Source organism: Pelodiscus sinensis, chromosome 7, assembly GCF_049634645.1.
Source record: "Pelodiscus sinensis isolate JC-2024 chromosome 7, ASM4963464v1, whole genome shotgun sequence".
NCBI lineage: Eukaryota > Metazoa > Chordata > Testudines > Trionychidae > Pelodiscus > Pelodiscus sinensis.
The window spans coordinates 75,307,142-75,329,995 of record NC_134717.1 but is presented as its reverse complement, the minus strand read 5'-3'; the positions used below and the strand labels follow the sequence as shown (position 1 = coordinate 75,329,995).

General features: G+C 41.7%; 1 protein-coding gene across 7 annotated transcripts in view; it reads right to left on the bottom strand.

Moving 5' to 3' along the window:
* ADAM23 (ADAM metallopeptidase domain 23) overlaps window positions 1-22,854 on the bottom strand; it is a 184,872-nt gene that overhangs the window by 67,379 nt on the left and 94,639 nt on the right. For all 7 annotated transcript variants that reach the window (XM_075934339.1, XM_075934346.1, XM_075934341.1 and 4 more), the window contains exons 12-16: window positions 20,142-20,226; window positions 19,051-19,141; window positions 17,232-17,280; window positions 9,632-9,731; window positions 331-402 (exon numbers count right to left, since the gene is read on the bottom strand). In XM_075934339.1, coding sequence (XP_075790454.1) covers window positions 331-402; window positions 9,632-9,731; window positions 17,232-17,280; window positions 19,051-19,141; window positions 20,142-20,226 — 397 coding nt within the window. The remainder of the gene's footprint in view (window positions 1-330; window positions 403-9,631; window positions 9,732-17,231; window positions 17,281-19,050; window positions 19,142-20,141; window positions 20,227-22,854) is intronic.

Here is a 22,854-nt window from a genome sequence, read left to right as displayed (position 1 = left end):
TCACCTACTTCTATTTCCCCTATCAATTCTTCCCTGTTTGTGAATACTGAAAGTAAAATGTAAAGTGGACTGGGAAAATCGGAAAGGCAACAAGTTTCTTCTATATGTCAGATTAAGCATAACAGTGTAGAAGAAAAATATTTTCTCATTAGGAAGAATGCTTTCTCTCTTCTACAGAAAGTTGACTAATGCAATTCTCTGATCAAAGTTCTCTCACAGGCAGGCAGCATAGAAGACTATTGTGTTGAATTTTCCCCCCATATAACATTAGATCAATATATTATTGTGAGCAGGGGCTGCAAAAACAACATAAGAACATTTTAAACTTACCATTCGGAAACCACAATCACATTCTTCTCCTGCTTCTACATATCCATTTCCACATTCAGGAGTTTCAAACAACTGAGAGAAAGCGGGAGAGAAAGTAAAAACATTGTGAAAAATGATGGAATCTAGCAACTGACTCAACTGTGCCTTTAAGGAACAGACCCTCATCACAGTGCTGCTAAGACAACGCACCAGAGAGGGAAGATACCCACAACTACTTCTGAGGGGGTGCAAGTAGCATGCAGCTCCTTATGCAGCTAGCTAGCCAATTGTTAAGGAATGCAAGGTGGATGGGCTACTTGTCTCCTTTCCTGCATTAGTTGGGGAGCAGCTATGAACAATCTGGACCAAAGAAATAAAAATAGTAAAAAGAAAATAGAAAGTGCTCTAGTGGAGCTGTATCATTACCTTGTTCCAATCCTATGTATTCCCATTGTTTTTGTTTTTCCTTCTGAGAAATATATGTAATATAATTTGGGGGATCTGTACAAACATCTTGTGACACTTTGGGGAATTTGCTTACGTACAACTTACAATATTATAAAGTCACCATGTATTTAAGCCTCATGTGCTGAGTCCTTACCTTATACGCCTTGAGCTAAAAAGAGAGGTACCTGCAGGTGTCTCTTAACTAGGACAATTGTAATCAGACCCTTAGTAGACCTTGCCCATATATAGCATCCTAGATAAGTCAGGAAAAATGTGTTTTCTCTGAATAGAGCTATGGTTCAGAGCAGTGGAATTTCTCCAGAATGCTAAACAAAGAAACCAGGTTCTAATATTAGCATTTAATAGCAAACAAGGATAGGGGGACTCAGAAATAAAAAATGCTTGGGGCTGAAAAGAATAAGCAGTCATGCTTTCATAGTGGAAGGGACCTTTGAATCACAGAGGCCCAGTGATGTGACTCCAACACAGAAGCCTGGCGAATGTCCAAAAGGGGAAGTTGTGACACACCCTAGACACCAATAAAGATAAACTGTAATAGACCCCATTTTCCTCTCTTAGGGTATGTCTACACTAGCTCGTTAGTTGGAGCTAGGTAGGCAAATGAGGGCAACCGGAGTTGCAAATGAAGCCCGGGATTTAAATATCCCGGGCTTCATTTGCATGTTCCTGGGCGCCACCATTTTTAAATCCCCCTTAGTCCAAACTAACTGCCCGCAGCTAGATGCGGCAGTTAAACGTTAATTCAAACTAACTCCTTAGTTCAAATTAACTGTTTCTCCTCATTCCATGAGGAGTAAATCCCGGGCTTCATTTGCAACTCCGGTTGCCCTCATTTGCCTACCTAGCTCCAACTAACGAGCTAGTGTAGACATACCCTCATTGATTGGACTCATGAACAAAAAAATAGTAACCAAGAAAGATCCCACAAGCATCAAAGGATGTTCTCTGTGTCTTATTCACCAATTAACATATGACGAGCCAGATCAATATGAATAAATATTGCTAAAAGCTATTACCAGGATCAAAAGAAATATTAGTCTATATTGGCTACTTACTTGTCATTCTGCAAACAGTAAAAGTCCAACCATTAAAAAACAGAGAACTCTGCTCTTCAGTAATTATGCATATTATTTTTTGTTTTCTGTTTCAGAGAAAAGCAATAACAGATATCTGAGCCTGGGTTTTAATAATGTGCCCACCACACTAAATTAAAACACCATTCGCTCTCCTTAGCTGAGGATTATGGTATCCTAAGGAAGATCTTAGATTCCAATCTCCTGAGGGGCAGTTCATTCCACTACCCACTGAGCCACAACAGTGGTCATTAACAGTTTTGATTTACATTTTGTGTAACTTATTTGTAAACATTACATTTAATAGGTTCATTTGTGAGTTCCTAATTTTTTTTCTCATTTCTATTTTCTATCTCTTAGCCCACACCCCCTTTACTGTTACATCTACTGAAAACACCCACTGGTAGATGCAAGACAATAACACATCTGCAGGTTTCCTTACTGCTGAGTTCTACAAATGTCAGTGATTCAGGAGTCATATAAATCAACTTAGTCATTCAAGGTCACTTTAGAATTCCTCTTGTCCAATTTTTCATTTCTCAGTGATTTTTTTGTTGACCTCTAGAATATATTTCCATCCTTTGAGTGCAGTAAAGTCACTTCATTAAACCTGTACAAGGCAAATTGCTTTGCCAGCTCTCAAAACATAGTAATTTTTAAAGCAGAAGCTATGATTTTTACAGTGCTGCCATTTTGCAAAGTAATTATTTTTCAAAAGCATTTCCTACTTTTGACATTTTATAATAGTTATGTTTATAAAACAGGACAATAACAAGAGATTTGACACTAATAGGGACATATCAACCAACAGAATGCTACTGAATGTTTGAGGTACATTCAGGTACCCGTTTGCCTGCTGTTTTACTAAATAAAGGATATCATGACATGTCACTGAACTCTTCTTTGAATACTTTTTGGAGAAAAAACATATGGACAATTTTAAAATATTGCTAGGATGAAAGATTCAAACACATTTTTCTCTTTTACAGAAAATATTAGCTAACTGAAAGAGCCTGTACTTTTGGGCATTAAAGGTTGAATGAGTACTGAACTGCTTTATACAAAGTTGTTCACCAATAAAATATAAGCATGATTTAGAATAACTATTCTTCTCTGTACAGATATGAAAACTAAGACATACCTTTTTCTCTACAAGTCATCAATACTGCCGAACGGACAGCAAGATCACCTGTTCTTGCTCTGAACCTGAAAATCCATTTTCCATTATACAATCATCACCAAGGATCATTGTCACCAGAGTAAGAGGGAGTTGGTCTCCATCTTCAGTCAACTGAAGATTTACTCATGTTCATCCATTAGTCAACCATAATCTTACTATGATCACACCCATTAAGACTTTTTTTGTCTTAACATTCATTCCATTTACAGACATCTTTATGCAAAGTCTGCTTAAAATGTAAAATCTATCACACAGTTACAAGATTTTGGAGCTGGGGGGAGGGAGGCAAAGGGTTGGTAACTTGAGAAAAGCCAACGACTTTTCAATTAATGGAGATCAGGGAGAGGATAAAGTATATATAATGTCATAGCGTTTAGTCTCATTTGGGATTAAACTCTCCAAGGCTGACAATTTGGTAAAATGCCAGACTACAATGTCAATTAGTTTTACAAGGGAAATAGTTTTAACCCTACTTCGTGTTTAATATGGTGGGAAACTATTGTTGAATGTCAGAAAAAAAATTGTAACTTTGTTGTATCGTAAATGGGCAAAAGGAGACTAAATGGCTAAGATGACTCGTAATACAAATGGAAATTGCTCATCTGGAACTGGAACTTTGAGATGTGTGGTCTCTATCCATATTTTATTCATGGGTGCTGCATACACCCATGACTTATGATTTGTAGCAAGTATTGTCTGTTGGTCTACGGACGTGAAGTTGCTCTCATCGTGCTCTAAACAGAGGGCATAAAGGGCAGTGTGCAATGCCTTCTCTTACCCAGAATCAGATGGGTTCCAAAACAGAAGGAAAGGAGGGGGTAGTGGAATACAAACAGGGACTACACATCTTGAAAAAAACCAACAATTATCTACCTTTTGTAACTGTTGTTCTTTGAGATTTGTTGGTCATGTCCATTCCAAAAGATGTATGTGCATGCTGCATGCATGATCAAGAGAGAATTTTCCCCTTAGCAATACCTACTGGGTTGACTGTGTATCCACCTGGTGTGGCACCTTCAACCTTCCCCTCTTCTAACAGAAGGAAGGAGGACGGGATTTGGATTGGACACGAGAAATGTCTCGAAACACATCAGGTACAAAAGGTAGCTAATCATTTTTATTTCAAGTTATTGCTCATGTATGTTCCAATAGATGACTCACCAGCAGTTTCCCCCAGAGGACGGGTTGGAGATCACCTGGCTGCCAATTGCAGAACCACCCTGCCGAAAGCCTATGCCTGCTGAGTAATGGTGTAGTGGGACATGCAGGATAGATGACCACATGGGCTGCTTAACAGATGTCCTGCATAGGGACTTGTGCAAAAAACACCACAGAGGAGGACTGCATACTTGTGAAATGTGCTTTCAGCACCAGTGCTGGGACTTTAGCTAGACTGTACACACCCAGATGCAGAATGTGATCCATGATGCAAGGTGCTGGGCTGATATGTAAATATGTAAATAAAATGTTACCTGCCCGCCAAAAGTTTGTGAATGAGTTTGCCGGTTCCTGGTATCAAAAAGGTTGGGAACCTCTGCTCTATCGAACTGTCCACTGACAGGATCAGAAGCATGGTGGGCCATTCCAGAGCCACCAATATGAGGAATGCCCTGTCCTTCCAACTTTGAGTAGGACAGTGTGTATGAGGGGGAAGGGCGGGAAGGCGTCCTAACCAAGATAGGTGAAAAGCAGCTACTAGAGACCCCAGGCTGTGGTTCTGAAAGGAACAAAACAGGTAGCATTTGCGGTTGCTTCTCGTCATGAACTGGTCCACCTGGGGAGGACCCTATCTGTGGAAGATGGATAGGGCGACATTCACCTGAAGTGTCCATTTGTGGGTGCTGAATGAACAGCTGAAGCTTTCTGCTCCCTGGATAGGTATGAAGCATACAGGTGAATGTGATGGGTAATACAAAATTCCTATAGGAGCAGGACTTTGTGACACGAGAGGGGAACAAGCACCACCCCATTTGTTTATATAAAACATTGTCACAATATAGACTATTAGTACTGAAATGTACTTGCCCCGTAATTGTGGAAGGAACACTTGGCAGGCCAGGCACGACCAGTTGAGACGGGTTTAATAGGCTTCCCTTCAGAGAGGGATGAGAAGCTAAGGACTGGGACTGAGGAAGTGTGCAGTGGCGGAGCAGGAAGGACTCTTTTAGGTACCAGGAAGAAGATACTAGGGGCAGTTGTTTGGGAGAAGTAGCTCAGGGAAAAGCTACAGCTCTACTGGTGGAAGATTTACTATCTGCTGCCACTGCCATTAGGGTCCCTGGGCTGAAACCACTATGGAGGTCACCCCTGAGGGGAAGTCTGGGACTAAACCCACATGACTGGTCTATAATGAGTATGGCACAGTTGGCTTTGATCCTTGCCTATAGAAAAAGACAAAAGACTATGTGGAGGGTCACAGTGAGCCTCTGAGGCAAACACTATCTGCTCAGAAGTGCAGGACCCCTGGGGCAAGGCCAGAGATTTCCCACACTATGGCTATGTCTAAACTACACCCCTCTGTCATAGAGGATGTAAATTACATGTTTCGAAAGATCCAGTACACGATCTTTCGAAGAAGTACCCCGTTCTTGAAAAAACCGTGTGTAAACCGTGGTTTCACTTTTGACATGATACTTGTTCAAAACAGTATAGGATCTTTCAAAAAAGCACCTCGTTGTCGAAAAAAATGCATATAGACCGCGGTTTCACTTTTGACATGGTGTTTGTTCGAAACAGTGCCATGACGCGATTATGCAAATGAAGCACGGGATATTTAAATCCCCACTTCATTTGCACTTTTGAAACTTCTAATTTACGTCCCTCTGCCAACAGAGGGGTGTAGTTTAGGCACAACCTATGTAGCTAAAATGTACACTAATGTGATATACTTTACAATACCTTGCCAGCTATCCTTTCTAACAAGCAGAAAGGAACAGTTCAGTGCTGTTGCTAAAGATGAATTAAGCAGTATTTTTGTGTTTGTTATTAATGTTAAGTAGGAACAAACAAAAAGGGTCTATTTGTCACTATTGTTACTTATTACAGTTAGAATTGTTTTCTTCTTTAATTTAAGAGTGCAAGAATATTTTTGCATTACAGTTAGACTTGTTTTCTTCTTTAATTTAAGAGTGCAAGAATATTTTTGCATTAAGGAAGAATATAATAGCAATAGTTACTTTCATCTTAGAATATTTTGTACTAGATCTCTTTTTACAAAAGCAACTATGCGACCTTTTATTGATTAATTTTTGTTTGTGCGAGTGAAGTATGTAAGCATTTAAAAACAGTTTAGTTTGAAGGTCAGCACAGCATGCAGATGGTCAGAGGAGGGGCTGGAAACCTGGGGATACAAAGGAACTATCAAATGGGCCCATAGTATTCAGTGACAGATATGGGGTAAATAAAAATAGCCTCCAAATAAACATGTTCCAAAGTGATGAAATACCATGTAATGCAGCAAAATCCATAGATCTGCCGAAAAAGGAATTCCTACAAAAGATGGATAACTTGCATGGTTTTTCAGGTTCCATCCTGTCAAGATTTGGGACCATTAGTCTGGACCAACAGAAGCCTGGTTCCTCCCTCACTTTTGACTTCACTGGCCATTAAGTCGATGTAAGGAACAAACTAGTAACTATAACATCAATAGGACAGTGTGTGTGTATGTGTTTGAATAAATGCATAAGCTTTTTACCTTTTATTTTCAATAAACATGGCCTACTGCCTTTTCCCCTAAAAAATCCCATATACGTCTTACAAGATAACAGAACAAACCTTTCAGCCAAATAAGTTGAACCACTTAGGGTATGTCTACACTACCACCCTAGTTCAAACTAGGGTGGTAATGTAGGCAACCGGAGTTGCAAATGAAGCCCGGGATTTGAATTTCCCGGGCTTCATTTGCATAAAGCCGGGCACCGCCATTTTTAAATGTCTGCTAGTGCGGACTCCGTGCCGCGCGGCTTACATGCGGCACGGACTAGGTAGTTCAGACTAGGAAGCCATTTTCGCGATCAGGGCTTTTTTGCGGAAAAGAAATCTCTGCTGTCTACACTGGCCCTTTTGCGCAAAAGTCTTTCAGAAAAAGACTTTTGCCCGAACGGGAGCAGCATAGTATTTCTGCAAAAAGCACTGATTTCTTACAGTAGGAAGTCAGTGCTTTTGCAGAAATTCAAGCAGCCAGTGTAGACAGCTGGCAAGATTTTCCGGAAAAGCTGCTGAGTTTCCGGAAAAACTGGCCAGTCTAGACACAGCCATAGTCTTTAAGGATAGCCTGAAATTGTTACTTTTATATTTCCAATAAATGTTCCAGAAACACTCCCAGTTTCCCATAATTAATAAAATTGTATTTGGCCATAACAGTTTGTATCTTGAGAGTCCTAGCATAGTTCTTCTCTGCTGAGAGAACTAAATTATATTGGCTTTAAAAACACAACAATAAAGTCCAAACTTATTGTAAACTACTTACTGTAAACTGCTTACAAAATATAGAAAAATTGTAGTTGACACAGTGAATTCCAATTCTGGCCAAGTGGTGGTAAGAAGAAACTGGAGAGGTCCATACTGACTTCTGTGCTCTCAGTTTGGAGTACAAGGAGAGAAACGGCACAGGCACAGACCAATGGACACTACTAGCTACAAATCTCCAGTCTCAGAAAGACCAACATCTAAAGATGATAGTGCTTTATATCTCTGTGTTTCCAATACAAATCCAATCCAGGTTGGTAGTGACCAAAAATTAACAGCCTATGTGAAGCAAATTACTGATTTCTGTCTAGTTCATTAGTGCAATCATTGGCACCATTCCCAATAGCTCCAGGCACAGAGGATTAACTGAACATGGAGCATTAACTGCTCTTATATCTACGCCTGTGCAAAATGTGTACACAATTTTTTACATAAAGGGATAGGGTACTAACAACCAGTCAGCTTAACTTCTGTGCCAGGAAAGATAATGGAGCAAGTAATTAAGGAAATCATCTGCAAACACCTGGAAGATAATAAAGTAATAGGGGAAAGCCAGCATGGATTTGTAAAGAACAAATCATGTCAAACCAATCTCATAGCTTTCTTTGATAGGATAACGAGTCTTGTGGATAGGGGAGAGGTGGTGGATGTGGTATACCTGGACTTTAGTAAGGCTTTTGATACAGTCTCGCATGATATTCTTATCAATAAACTAGGCAAATACAACTTAGATGGGGCTACTATAAGATGGATGCATAACTGGCTGGATAACTGTTCTCAGACAGTAGTTATTAATGGTTCACAATTCTGCTGGAAAGGTATAACAAGTGGGGTTCCGCAGGGGCCTGTTTTGGGACTGGTTCTGTTCAATATCTTCATCAACGATTTAGATATCGGCCTAGAGAGTACACTTATTAAGTTTGCAGATGATACCAAGCTGGGAGGGGTTGCAACTGCTTTGAAGGATAGGGTCATAATTAAAAATGATCTGGATAAATTGGAGAAATGGTTTGAGGTAAACAGGATGAAGTTTAATAAGGACTAATTCAAAGTGTCCCTCCACTTAGGAAGGAACAATCAGTTTCATGCATACAGAATGGGAAGCGACTGTGTAGGAAGGAGTACGGCAGAAAGGGATCTATGGGCTATAGTGGACCAAAAGCTAAATATGAGTCAGTGTGTGATACTGTTGCAAAAAAAAAAAAAAAAAAAAAAAAGCAAACATGATTCTAGGATGCATTAACAGGTGTGTTGTGAGCAAGACACAAGAAGTCATTCTTCCGCTCTACTCTGTGCTGATTAGGCCTGAGTTGGAATACTGTGTCCAGTTTCGGGCACTACATTTCCAGAAAGATGTGGAGAAATTGGAGAATGTCCAGAGAAGAGCAACAAGAATGATTAAAGGTCTAGCAAACATGACCTATGAGGGAAGGCTGAAAGAACTGGGCTTGTTTAGTTTACAAAAGAGAAGACTGAGAGGGGACATGATAGCAGTTTTCAGGTATCTAAAAGGGTGTCACAAGGAGAAGGGAGAAAAATTTTTCTTCCTGGCCTCTGAGAATAGAACAAGAAGCAATGGGCTTAAACTGCAGCAAGGGAGGTTTAGGTTGGACATTAGGAAAAAGTTCCTAATTGTCAGAGTGGTCAAACACTGGAATAAATTGCCTACGGAGGTTGCGGAATCTTCATCTCTGGCAGATACTTAAGAGTAGGTTAGATAAATGTCTATCAGGGATGGTGTAGACAGTACTGGGCAGGGGGGACTGGACTCGATGACCTCTCGGGGTGCTTCCAGTCCTAGTATTCTATGATTCTATGTTCAATGGGTACAGCTGTCTACTTATGAGGATTTCATAATGGTCCAAATTAGGGCAGAGTTAGGGCTTAAATAATTATCTGAGTATGAAGAATTTACTGAAGACAAGTTTTAACTTTCCCTAATAATTCTTATTAATTAAAATGACTGCTAATGAGGAGGAAGAGCCACAAAACTGCAACTAAAAACCAGAAAAATCTATAACAGCCCAATAAATCATGCATTTAAGGGAAAAGAAGATTCAATGAAACCATTTAATCTTCACTGCAGTGCCTGATAGTCAACCTCAAAGTGAATTAATCTTCTAAGTGAAATTACCTTTGTTGGCCTGTTGAAAAGACAAGCACCTCCCCCTCTGAGTAAAAATTCTTTGTATTCTGCTATGCTGCATCTTGAAAATTTTCTGGGGTGGTAAACCCTAAAATGACAAAGAATCAATTGAGTAAATACCTCCCTGAACCCAGTTGCTAGAGACAAAAGTATAACCCGCCTTTGAGCTGCTCTAATTTTTTTTGGGGTGGGGTGGCTACAAGAGGTTTATGATAGTCAAACACAAAATCCACAGTTCAGTGACAGTCCTTCATGTTTTGAAAAACAAAAGAATCAACCTTTTAATACTGTTTTGTATTTTATTACATTAAATTTCTCTCCCTGCTATATGAATCCACAGCAAGGATGCAACAGTGACCTTATAATCTTAATACGTAACAGTCTCTAAGCCAACTGAACAGCTACCATGTTTGAAAATCAGTTATCTGGATTCATTTTTTTACCCATTAAGGTGTATCTATTCCAAAAAACTGACTGACGTGTGTTTTGTTCAGCAACCAATCCAAGCATGCGAGCAGTAACTGAGGTTCTCTGAGATGGTTGTCCCTGGGACTGTTCCGTGTGAGGTGTATCAGCGCCCTGCCCTTATAGATTTGTAGCAGCAGTAAACTGGGAGGCAGTGCACACGTGGTGTCTGTGTCACACTGGTGTGAGCAGTTCACCACCACGTACCATCAACTGTCCCTCAGTTCCTTCTCTACTCCAGAGGACAGTATGTTGATCTGAAGCAGAGGGGTGTAACAATAGCCATGTGAGGCGGCCTAAAGCCTTCCTCTGCAGCCAGATTGAAGAGCAGCAACCATTAGCTGCAATGCTTGGAGTCACACACTCACATTTCATCTAAATTGCATTAAAACAACAATACCCCAGGCTGTTAGGATGGCGACCCTGTCCTGATAGCACTCACTGTCCCCACATAAAGAAACAGGTCTCAAGATGGGGAAAGAAAACTTAGTTTAACAGAACTTTGTCTGTCGAGAAATTGTTTATTAATAGCTGAGGTTGTGGAACCCTCATTCTATGCTGATGGTGCTCACTTTCCTACTGTTTGTCTGTATGATCTCTGTCTGGTTGTTAACTGTTTCTGTCTGTTGTATAATTTTACCAGGTGCCAATCAGCTAAGGTGGTGGGGTACAATTGACTAGATAATTCTCTTCCAGTATGTTATGCTTGGTTAGCAAAATGATAGTAAAATAATTGGTTAAGGTATAGCTAAGCAGGACTCAAGTTTCACTATATAGATCTGGAAGAACTTACCTCCAAGACCCAGCCTAAGACCAGACCTGCCACAACTCCTCTGCATGACTCTGACGTGCAGCAACCAGGATACAGACAAGACTGATTTCGCCTGGCCAACAGGGCAAGTTTGCCTGCCTTTATCAGGATTAGTAAGCATAAGACTGTATTTTTAGCATGTGTATTCTGCTTGCTTGGTAATTGTCAATAAATAGCGAGTAAGGATATTAGGGTATGTCTACACTACAGCACTAATTCGAACTAACTTAGTTCGAATTAGTTAATTCGAACTAAGCTAATTCGAACTAACGGATCCAGACTAAAAAACTAGTTCGAATTAGCGTTTTGCTAATTCGAACTAGCATGTCCACATTAAGTGGACCCTGAACCGGGGTTAAGGATGGCCGGAAGCAGTGCCGGCAGGGCATCAGATGAGGACTTCGAGCGTGGAGCTACTGTCTCAGGCTAGCCGAGGGCTGTTCTTAAAGGGACCCAACCCCCACCCCGGACAGACAGTTCTCAGGGGTTCCCCGCTTGCAAAGCAGTCCTGGCTTGGATTACCCGGAGTACCCACACTGGGCACATCACAGCACTCGGCCATCAGACCGGCTGCACTTGCCGGAGGCTGCCATCTGGGGAGAGGAGGCAATTGGGGGGCTGCAGGAGAGCTTCCACCCCCAGAAGCCCGCAGAGGCAGCCCAGTCCTCCCCATCGGGGGCTCGTACCCCATTCCTCCCTCACCTCTTTTCACTTCCCCTCTCCCACCTCCTTTTCCCAGTCTCCCCGAGTTTTGTTCAATAAAGAGAGATTCTATTTTTGACCACACGTTTTCTTTATTTTGTACATCAAGAAGGGGGGCTAGGGAAGGGTAAGAGAGAGGGTGTGAGAGGGGAGGGCAACTAAAATGATCACAGGTTTGGAACAGGTCCCATATGAAGAGAGGCTAAAGAGACTGGGACTTTTCAGTTTAGAAAAGAGGAGACTGAGGGGGGATAGGATAGAGGTCTATAAAAGCATGAGTGGGGTGGAGAGGGTGCATCAAGAAAAGTTCTTCATTAGTTCCCATAATAGAAGGACTAGAGGACACCAAAGGAAAGGAATGGGTAGCAGGCTTCAAACTAGTAACAGAAAGTTGTTCTTCACAAAGCAAAGAGTCAACCTGTGGAACTCTTTGCTGCAGGAGGCTGTGAAGGCTAGAACTAGAACAGAGTTTAAAGAGAAGTGAGATAAAGTCATGGAGGTTGGGTCCATGGAGTGCTATTAGCCAGGGGGTAGGAGTGGTGTCCCTGCCCAAAGTTTGTGGAAGGCTGGAGATGGATGGCACGAGACAAATGGCTTGGTCATTGTCTTTGGTCCATCCTCTCCAGGGTCCCTAGGGTTGGCCGCTGTCGGCAGACAGGCTACTGGGCTAGATGGACCTTTGGTCTGACCCAGTACGGCCACTGTAAGCTCAGGGCTCAGGGTCGGGGGTCTCAGTGGACCACCTTGATTTTCATGCACACCTGTTCCTGGGTGGCCAGGCTGGCAGCTCTCCTGCCCTAGATGGCCACTTTCCTGTGCCTAGTGCGGAGGTCGTGGACGAGGTCCACGATGTCCGCACTAGACCAGGCAGGTGCCCGCCTCTTGCGGTCCCAGGCAAGCTCCCAGGAGCCGCCAGCCTGGTCCCAGGAAGAGGGGGAGGGCTGGGGGGCATCGGGTGGCTGGCTCGAGCCGTGCCAGGTGCAGGGTCTGCTAGCTGGGTGCTGGCAGGCTTGCAACTGGCACGGGCACCGTAGCCAGCCCGTGCCCCTTTAAGAGGTCCGGGGCCGGGAGGGGGGCAGTAGAGTTTCCCTGGTGTTGGCCAGAGAGGCCACTAGGGAAACCTGGGGAGGGCTAGCCTCCCACTAGTTCGAATTAAGGGGCTACACACCCCTTAATTCGAACTAGTAAGTTCGAACTAGGCTTAGTCCTCGTACAATGAGGTTTACCTAGTTCGAACTAAGCGCTCTGCTAGTTCAAATTAAGTTCGAACTAGTGGAGCGCTAGTGTAGCGCCTATCAAAGTTAATTCGAACTAACATCCGTTAGTTCGAATTAACTTTGTAGTGTAGACATACCCTAATTGTGTAAGGCTCTTTCAGTGGTAAAAAATCCTGCAGACCCACAGGAAGTTACGCCCTGAGTTCTAGGAACTGGGTAAGGGTGCATGTTTAAATTAACAGGGTTGCATCTTGAGCCCTAGGAATTGGGTAATGGTATGTATCCCTAGTATGTGGGAATGACAGAGAAATCAACTCCCTCAGTACCCTCGGATGCATTAAATCTGGACCCATGTATTTGTGTACGTTTAGCTTTTCTAAATAGTTCCTAACCTGTTCTTTCCCCACCAAGGGCTGTCCACCTTCCTCCCATCTTGTGTCACATAGTGAAGCTGGATATGAGTTAACAGTGTACTCATGTAGCTAAGAAGGTGAATGGAATATTAGGCTACGTTAGGAGGAGCATTGCAAGGAGATCCAGGTAAATAATTATTCTCCTTTATTCAGCTCTGGTGAGGCCACATCTGGAGTATTGCATCCAGTTCTGGGCCCCCTCCTATAGAAAGGATATGGAGAGGGTCCAGAAGAGGGTAACCAAAATGATGAGGGGGCTGGAGCACAGGTTGGATATTAGGAAAAACTATTTCACTAGGAGGGTGGTGAAGCACTGGAATGGGTTACCTAGGGAGGTGGTGGAGTCTCCATCCCTTGAGGTTTTTAAGTCTTTGCTTGACAAAGCCCTGGAGTGGTTGATTTAGTTGGGATTGGTCCTGCCTTGGGCAGGGGGCTGGACTTGACCTCCTGAGATCTCTTACAGCCCTAGGATTCTATGATTCTATGATGGTGGAAGGAGCTTTGTCAGGTGAGAGTCTGTAACCGAGAATACCTCATCTCTGCATCTGCAAATGTTTGGATTGTATAGTGCTGAATGAAGGTGTGGACGCCCATGTGGCGGCCTTGCAGATATATTCCGTGGGTACACCATGAAGGAATGCAGTAGATGCTGCCATCGCCCTTATGGAGTAGGTCCTGATACAGGGTGGTAGCTATCTCCCTGCTACGATATATGGCAGGTGGATGCAGCTAGATATCCATTTTGACATTCTTTGTTTTGATATAGGTGACCCTTGTGATGCCTCCGCAGATGAAACAAACAGCTGCAGTGATTTCCAAAATGGCTTTGTGTGCTGCAAGTAAAAGGCAAGTGTCCTGTGGACATCCGAATTATGGAGTGTTGCCTCTTTATTGTCTTTATGTAGCTTTGGGAAGACGACGGGTAAGTATGTGGGTTCATTGCAGAAGAATGAGGTAAGTACTTTGGGGAGGAATTTTGGATGGGTCTGCAGTACCACTTTTGTCCTTGTGGAATATTGTGTATGGGAGGCTGCTATTTCCCCAACACATCTAGCAGAGATAATTGCAACAAGGAAGGCCATGGATAGATGTAACAATGAACACTTGGCTAGGGACTTGAATGGCTTGACCATAAGAACTTTTAGCATGAGGTTCAAGTCCCATGCTGGAATTGGGTCCTTATGTTGCAGATCTCCTGGAATTTGCCAAAATTAGCTGTACGGACTCTGGAAAGGACCTTTCCATATTGTTTAGCTAACAAGCATCCACACCTGAAGGTGTAGCATGTGGACTGTCAGATGTGTTATCTGACCCCTGCACTGTGTAAGTAAGGAGTGTACTGGTGGAAATCAAAATTGATCGGTTTAGTTCCCATTCGTGATTCTGTGGAAATTGTCTGCTCAGTGTGTCAGCAAGTATGTTGTCCTTGCCCGGGAGCTAAGTGGCAATTAGGTGTATGTCGTGCATGATGCACCATTCCCACAGTAGGACCGCTTCTCAGCATAGCTGGTAGGAGCATGCTCCTCCTTATCTGTTGATGTGATACATTGTGGTAAGTCCGTGAGAATTTGGACTGTTCTGTTGTGCATCGGGGGAGAAAATGTAAGCATGCCTTTCATATTGCCCTTAGTTCTAGTAGGCTGATGTGTTACCTGGACTCATCCTGAGGCCATTGGCCCTGGACTACTCTGTGGCCTAGGTGTGCTCCCCAGCCTAGAAGCGATGTGGCTGTAGTAATTGTGGCTGATAGGGGACTGCATTGTAAAAGGATGCCTACACATACATTGCCCTGCTGGGTCCACCATGTGAGAGAAGATTTTATTCTGGTAGGTAAGGGGAGTTGCTTAGTCATAGAGAGGATTCACAGGCGGTAGGTTGAATGCAGCCACGCTTGTAGTGGCCTCATGCATAGCAAACGTGGGGTACTATGAAAGTGGCCACTGCCACGTGACCCATGATTTGAAGGCAGAGACGTGCTGATGTCACTGGGTTATTTTGGGCTGTTGTTATAAGGTCCCTCAGTGTAGCCCACCTGCGGGTCAGTAGTGAGGCCGGCCCTGGCTTGTGTGCAAACTAGGTATGCCCCGATAAACTCGTGTCTGAGTTGGAGTGACTGTGCACTTTGCTATGTTTATTTGGAGGCCGAATGTTTCGAAGAGGGTTCTTGTTAATTTGCCTGCGATGTGAGCTGTTGTGAAGGGCCTGTCACTAGACAGTTGTCTAAGTAGGGAAAAATGGTGATGTGCATCTTGTGTAGATGTGCAGCCACTACCGCCAGCACCTTTGAGAACACTCTTGGCGTTGTTGAGAGTCCGAATGGTAACAATCTGTACTGGAAGTGTCTGTCTCATATTGTGAAGCGTAGGAATTTCCTGTGTGAAGGGTGTATTGATATAAGAAAGTAAGGGTCCTGGAGGTCAAGGGTAGACAGGAAAACTCCTTTGACCAAGGCAGGGATAACTGTGGCAAAGGTCACCATCTTGAAGTGCTGGTAGTTGATGGTTTAATCTGTGAAAGTCCAGATTAGGTCTCCACCTGACTTCTTGGTGGTGAGAAAGTAATGGGAGTAGAAACTCCTGCCCCTCTATTTAAAATAGCCACAACTCCCAGGACTTCACATCTACATCTGGAGTCTCCCTTCCCTGTGGGAATTAGTGCAGGGGACTGCAGCTTCTCACTCTTCAATTAGCCATTTTCTCAACCAACCCTCAGCTTCCTGCAACTCTTTATAGGGAATGCCTATTACACTTTCAGCTGCATCTGATTAGTGAACAGGGCTGATTGGCTCTAGCCCCCTGGCATTTAAATAGACAAAACATATTGTAGAATAGATATTAGCAACAGTTTCATGGCAAAACTCCAGTTTGAATTATATGTTTTGCTTACCTACATTTCCCCCCACAGCTTCAATTGGAAAAGTTTTTTTCTTGCTAGTTATCCTAAACTATTGTGTATTACTATTGTGTTCTGTTAAATATTTATATGATAACAGTATTCAGGGACATGACAACAGTTTTCAAATACCTAAACGAGTGTTACAAGGAGGAGGGAGAAAAATTATTCTCCTTGACTTCTGATGATCAGACAAGAAGCAATGGGCTTAAATTGCAGCAAGGGAGGTTTAGGTTGGACATTAGGAAAACCTTCCTAGCTGTCAGGGTGATTAAACACTGGAATAAATTGTGTAGGGGGGCTGTGGAAGATATTGGAGATATTTAAGAGAAGGTTAGATAAACATCTATCAGGAATGAGATAGTGCTTGGTCCCGTGGTGAGGACAGGGGACTAAACTTCATGACTTGACTTGATGACCTTTCCAGGTCCTTTCCAGTTCTAGAATTCCATGATTCTATGATGTTTATTTTGTTCCATCACAAAAGTGACTGCACTTCAGTAGCGGGTTCTTTGGTTTCTATATCCAGCACATACAGTTTAAAATGTTTACATACATGTTGGCATCCTTTTGTTATGAAAGAGATATATAAAGGTAATTTTAATTATTGTCTGGAAAACTAAGAATACAAATTGGACATATCAAAACAGTCAGTACAAATTCTCTTAAATTTTTTCCTCTTCAGAAAATGTGGGTAAAAGTATCTCAGCTGTGAAATGTGGTTTTGCAAATTACTCCTTGTTCCCTTCCATTTTGTCATACTAGACAGAATATCTGTCTTTTCTGGTAGCTAAAGATTTTGTATCTCTTCTCTTATAGGGATACTGAGCAGGGAAACTCTGGGCTAAAAGTCCCACTCTAAAAATATAAGCTAATATCAAAACATCCATGTAATGAGTCCATGTTATGTTCCTTAATATTTTTATGCTTGATTTATTCAGCACAAATGTTTGTCTTCACAGCTAAAGTACTGGCTTTTCATCTTACCAGTGCTGAAACAGATTTATAATGACTAATAAATACTTATGTCACAATGTGCACTCTGATGTCATCTCCAAAGCCCTCAGTTATAAGTTATTACAGCATACCCTGTTTCTTCCATGATGCAGCCACCCCAGTATTCTGTGCAGTCACATTCTTCTCAGACAAAATCAAAAGAAAGAAGATTTAAATTAGTTACATATGGTGGTCAGATGGCTGTTAATTGTAACAGAATCTAACCCTAAAACTGGAATGTCCTGGTGCGTAAGACAGCTAAATTTTGTTCCCTCTGCTTTAACAACATCTCAAACTATCAATTAACTTATCTCAATTGCACAGAGGACAGAAAGTGGTTGAATAAAAGGGATTTGTACTAGGGATGTAAAATCCCATTTTATATCATAACCAGTTAAACTATATGTTTAACTGGTTAACCTGCTTGTGGTGGGGCGCAGTGGGCCTAGCCAGGCTGGAGCAGCCTCCACTCCCAGTGCACCATGGGCAAGGGGCTGCTCCAGTTGGCCCGGTGCTGGTTAACTGGTTACTCCTTTACATCCCTAGTTGTACTAGTTACATCATCTAAGTCAACACATTAATCATTTGTTAATTTAAAACATAGGAGCAATAGGTTATTCAAAGTAAAAATGTCTTACAATCTGTAAGACAAACATTGAATAATACAGACAAGAATCTGTTAAAAAGAGATGCTGTATTTTGGATACATTCAGTATTCAGAACACAAAATAACCACATGTAATTTGGTAGGATTGTTATGTTATTCACACCTTTACACTTTTCCATCATTCTGCTATTGCATCTATCTGCTGGTTAATACTACTAATGCTTGCATTTCTACTACCATTTTCAAAAATGTTTATACTCAATTTACTTGCCTACTCTCTGAAAGACATGCTTAAAACAAGAATATAATTGCTTGATATTTCCTTTTAAAAGATTATTACTAACCCACCCCAACAAAGTGAAGAAAGGTATTTCTGATTAGATTCTGCTGCTTTCTGAAGGACATTTCCAACACACAACATATATCAATAGTTATATCACAACCATATTGGAAATAGCAGTTTTTTCCTATTCTAAATCAAACAAAATAATGCTGTATCTCATATACATGGTATGGTAACTGCTAGTTAAACATGATCACATAATACTGCTATGGATGAAAGATGGACAAGCATGTGTGAGTTACTTAACATTGGGGCTTCATCTCAGACTCCCTGGTCAAATTGAGAAGAGATACATAAAGTGATGAACGTTAGATAATCAGGGACAAATCCAAAACCCACTAAAGTGAAAAGAAAAGATCCAACTGACTTCAATGGGCTTTGGATTAGACTCTTAGACTCCCCTAAAAGTACTTACATACACTCTACTCATGTGCTATATTGTGCAAATTAGGATAATATATCCGCTGTGGAGCAGGTGTAAAAAAGATTTAAAATAAATTAACATAATCCAATATTTTGCAGCTTCTTGGAATTTAAGGTAGACTCCTTTGCCCACAGATTCCATGTGACTTAATTACATCTATTCTACTTAATGTTTAGGTAAGGGAATCTGAATATAAGAGGGGAAGGCATCTAAGTTAGAATAACAGGTTCTAAGACACACCACTGTACACATCAATTATGAATTTGACTCCTTGATGGAGACAATACTGTCATTCAAGTCACTGAGAATGACGATTGTAGACCGTGCAAAATCAGATTATGATTTATTTGGCATCTATTTGGCTAAACTCAAGTTTGGGTTTTTACTGTAATTCTCCAGCATATAACAAAATCATTTGCAATATGTTATTTATAGTTATGTCAATGTACATATATATGTAACCACACAGATTACAAAAACTGTGTACGTACAGCAAAGGAGGACAGAAGAAAGTCAATGCACAATTACAGTACATACTTGGTTTTCTGGTTGCTGGCTCCCACTGTATTCCAAGGTTCTGAGCCAAACTTTGTGATAATTCTTGTGCCATAGCCAATGGAAGGGCATACTGTTTTTAGAGGAGAAGATAACATTAAAAAATAGTACACCAAGTTAGTTACTGCAAATTATATTACAACACTTTATTCTGGGTTACTACTAATTCAATACCACATATATAGTCAATTTTATCAAATCTGTATGTAACTTGCATGCATACACCAAAGAAACAAAGGCCAGAGGAGCTGGTACCTGCCTTTACCAAGAAGTCAATTGGTCCATTTGGTACTTTTCACAGTGAAATTTTTGAAAACAAAGTCATTAGCATGATATACATATAGGACCAAATTCTCCTCCTAGTTATGCTGGTGAAAACACACTATAGTCAATGGAATTCCACTGGCTAACTTAGGGTACGTCTAGACTACATGCCTCTGTCGCCAGAGGCATGTAGATTAGGCTACCAGACATAGGAAAATGAAGGGGCGATTTAAATAATCGCCGCTTCATTTAAATTTACATGGCTGCCGCGCTGAGCCGACAAACAGCTGGCGACAGAGGCACGTAGTCTAGACGTACCCTAAGGCTGTCTAGACTGCAGAGCTTTTCCAGGATACCGGAGACATCCCGGAAAAGCTATGCCATGTCCAAGGAATGCATCCACTTTTTTGGAACAATTTCCGAAAAAGCAGATGCGTTCTTTCGCCATCCCTGTAATCCTCATTCTATGAGGAAGAAGGGATTTGCTGAAAGAGGAGGTTTTTCTGAAATTTGGCACTGTGTAGATGGAACAAATTTTGGAAAAGCATCTTTCAAAAGAAAAGCGGTTCTTTTGCGTATCTTTTTCCAGCTTTTCTTTACAGTGTAGACCTAGACTAAGAGAAGAATTTGGCCCAATATATAGAGGGCAAGGTTTTGGGTAATGCCATGTCAATACAATGAATTGTCTACAGTATTGTTACATTTTTGGCGCTATTGTCATAGAATAAAACAAAAATGCCAAATATAAAAGTTGGTGAGTTCATAAACAGGAAATTGTACATTTAAAAAATAGTAATTGAAAAAGTTACCTCATTCACTCCAACTCCTCTGGTCATGGAACAAACCCCTCCAAAGTAACTCAAGCTGCTCCTCTTGTAGTGGAATGTCACATTCCTTAAGAAAATAAAGAATTAAATGAAATATACATAAGAATTTGAATGAGAAATTTAATCAATATACTTCAATAGGCCACTAGTCAGTCATCTGAAAGCTCAAATTCTCATACAACAATACATTTTGTGCATATTTGTATTCATTTAACAACTATTCATTTATTCTCAATGGAAACTATGATTCACTTTTTAAATGGAACACATGAAAAGAGATGCTTATTTTGCAGATTAAGCCCCACCCTTCAACCAGCAAACAAAAAAAAAATCACAAAGTGTAATATATCACATGTTCTTGAAAGAAAAAGTGATGCTGTATCCATGAAAAGGCAAAAATAGTGAAAATGTTACAATTTACTATAAGTTATCAAGAAGAAATTTCTGCAGTAAAATGTATGTAATCAGTTTAGCACATCTCTGCTGTGATATTCTTAAACTAAAAATCAACATACTAATTGACTGTTTTACCTTGAGTCATTTAATTTCAACCTTTTTAAAAACTGAATAGAATTTAGTACTTTTCCTGTCGGTGTATTCCAGGCCTACATCCTCCTCATGTAATCAGTTTTTTGCTGCATAACAAATGATACTGTACCATGTAAAGACATTCTCTATTATTTCTGTGGAGTATTATCAACTGTACAAAAATATACAGTATGATTTTATATACCTGATGCCTTAACAAAGCAAAATGCTAATGCTCAACAACACTGTATTAAAGGCCTAGGCATGATTCATTATCCTGTTACCTTACTTAATGACTTCAAAAGTTAAAAAAAAAATCAAACTGCTTGCTGCCATATTACCGTAAGCTGAGATCTTATCAGAAGCCACAACTAAGACTAGGTCTAGCTGATCTTGAACAGACTCCTAAAAGAAAAATTATTCTGAAAAACCTCAGTATCTTCTGTGCACTTGACTGCAGCTATTATTTTATCTTCTATGAAACTTCATCTTTCAGTTCCAATTACACAGCTACCATTAGTTTTCTTTTACTATATTTCACATTTAATTGTCTTTTAAGGGATATTATAAAGATAATTTGCACAAGTGTCAATAAATTAAGATGACAGTCTTCCAGAATTCCTAACCCAACTTTCTTTTACATACATACTTTACAATTTCAAGAGACTTTAATTCATGACCACATAGGAAAAATGGTTACTCACCTTTTCTAACAGTTGTTTATGTCCATTCCATTCAGGTGTGTGCACACGCATGTGCACAGTAGCCAGAAGATTTTTCCTCTAGCAACTACCCAAAGGGTTGGCCTGGGTGTCCCATGGAATGGTGACAATATGGTGCCCAATATCAGGCCCTGCCAACCCACCCGCTCCTCAGTTCATTCTTGCCAGCTGCTCCCAACAGAAGGGAAGAAGTATGAGTATTGGAATAGACATGAACAGCACATCTCGAAGAACAGTTTTGAAAGATGAGTAAAAGGGAGTACCTCACTTTGTGCAGTAACAACTGTTCTTTGAGATGTGTGTCCCTGGGAGTGCTCCACTGTGTCACCCGGAGCTGCAGATCAGAGCATTGCAAAGCAGTTTCCCCTGTTGAGCTGAGCATGTGCAGGAAACGTCTCATGCAGCTCCCGCCCGAGCATGTAGCTCACGTGGCTCAAGCCCACCCTTTCAGTTCCTCATCTACACCCAAGTAATAAGACTCTGAGCAGAGGAGAGGGAGGAATGGAGGGTCGTGGAGCACCTACGGGGGGGGCCATATGGTGAAGAATAGTCATTACTACACAAAGTGAGTAACCCCTTTTCTTCTTCGAGTGTTGTCTCTGTGGGTGCTCCATTGTAGCAGTATCCAATATGGATGGAGGGAGCCAGAGTCACTGTTTCGTAGTGGTGGACAACAGATGAGGGAGGCACCAGAACATCACCTGTGCCAGCCCCTACTTAGGGTACGTCTAGACTACATGCCTCTGTCGCCAGAGGCATGTAGATTAGTCTACCAGACATAGGAAAATGAAGGGGCGATTTAAATAATCGCCGCTTCATTTAAATTTACATGGCTGCCGCGCTGAGCTGACAAACAGCTGATCAGCTGTTTGTTGGCTCAGCACGATAGTCTGGACACGCGGGTGTCGACATCAAAGATACTTGTCGACCACCCAGGTATGCCTCCTGGGATGAGGTTTACCTGGGGTGGTCGACAAATACCTTTGATGTCGACACCCGCGCGTCCAGACTATCGCGCTGAGCCGACAAACAGCTGATCAGCTGTTTGTCGGCTCAGCGCGGCAGCCATGTAAATTTAAATGAAGCGGCGATTATTTAAATCGCCCCTTCATTTTCCTATGTCTGGTAGCCTAATCTACATGCCTCTGGCGACAGAGGCATGTAGTCTAGATGTACCCTTAGATGGGGCTGTCTCCTGCCTGCATCAGGCAGCTGCAGTTCCTGGCACTGGTTCCATAGGCAAGTCCTTCCTGACCTGGTGGTGATATGGAAGCAGTGAGTGACAGGGCAAAGGGAGTTGATGGGGGAAAGAGGAGCCAAGGGGAAGGAGTGGATGAGAATGGGACCTCAAGGGGAAGGGAGGGGCAGGGTATCAGGAGCAGGTAGAGCAGGGGAGGTTCCAACACTCCTGCTGGAGTATCTGTTTGTTTGTTTGTTTTTTTAAA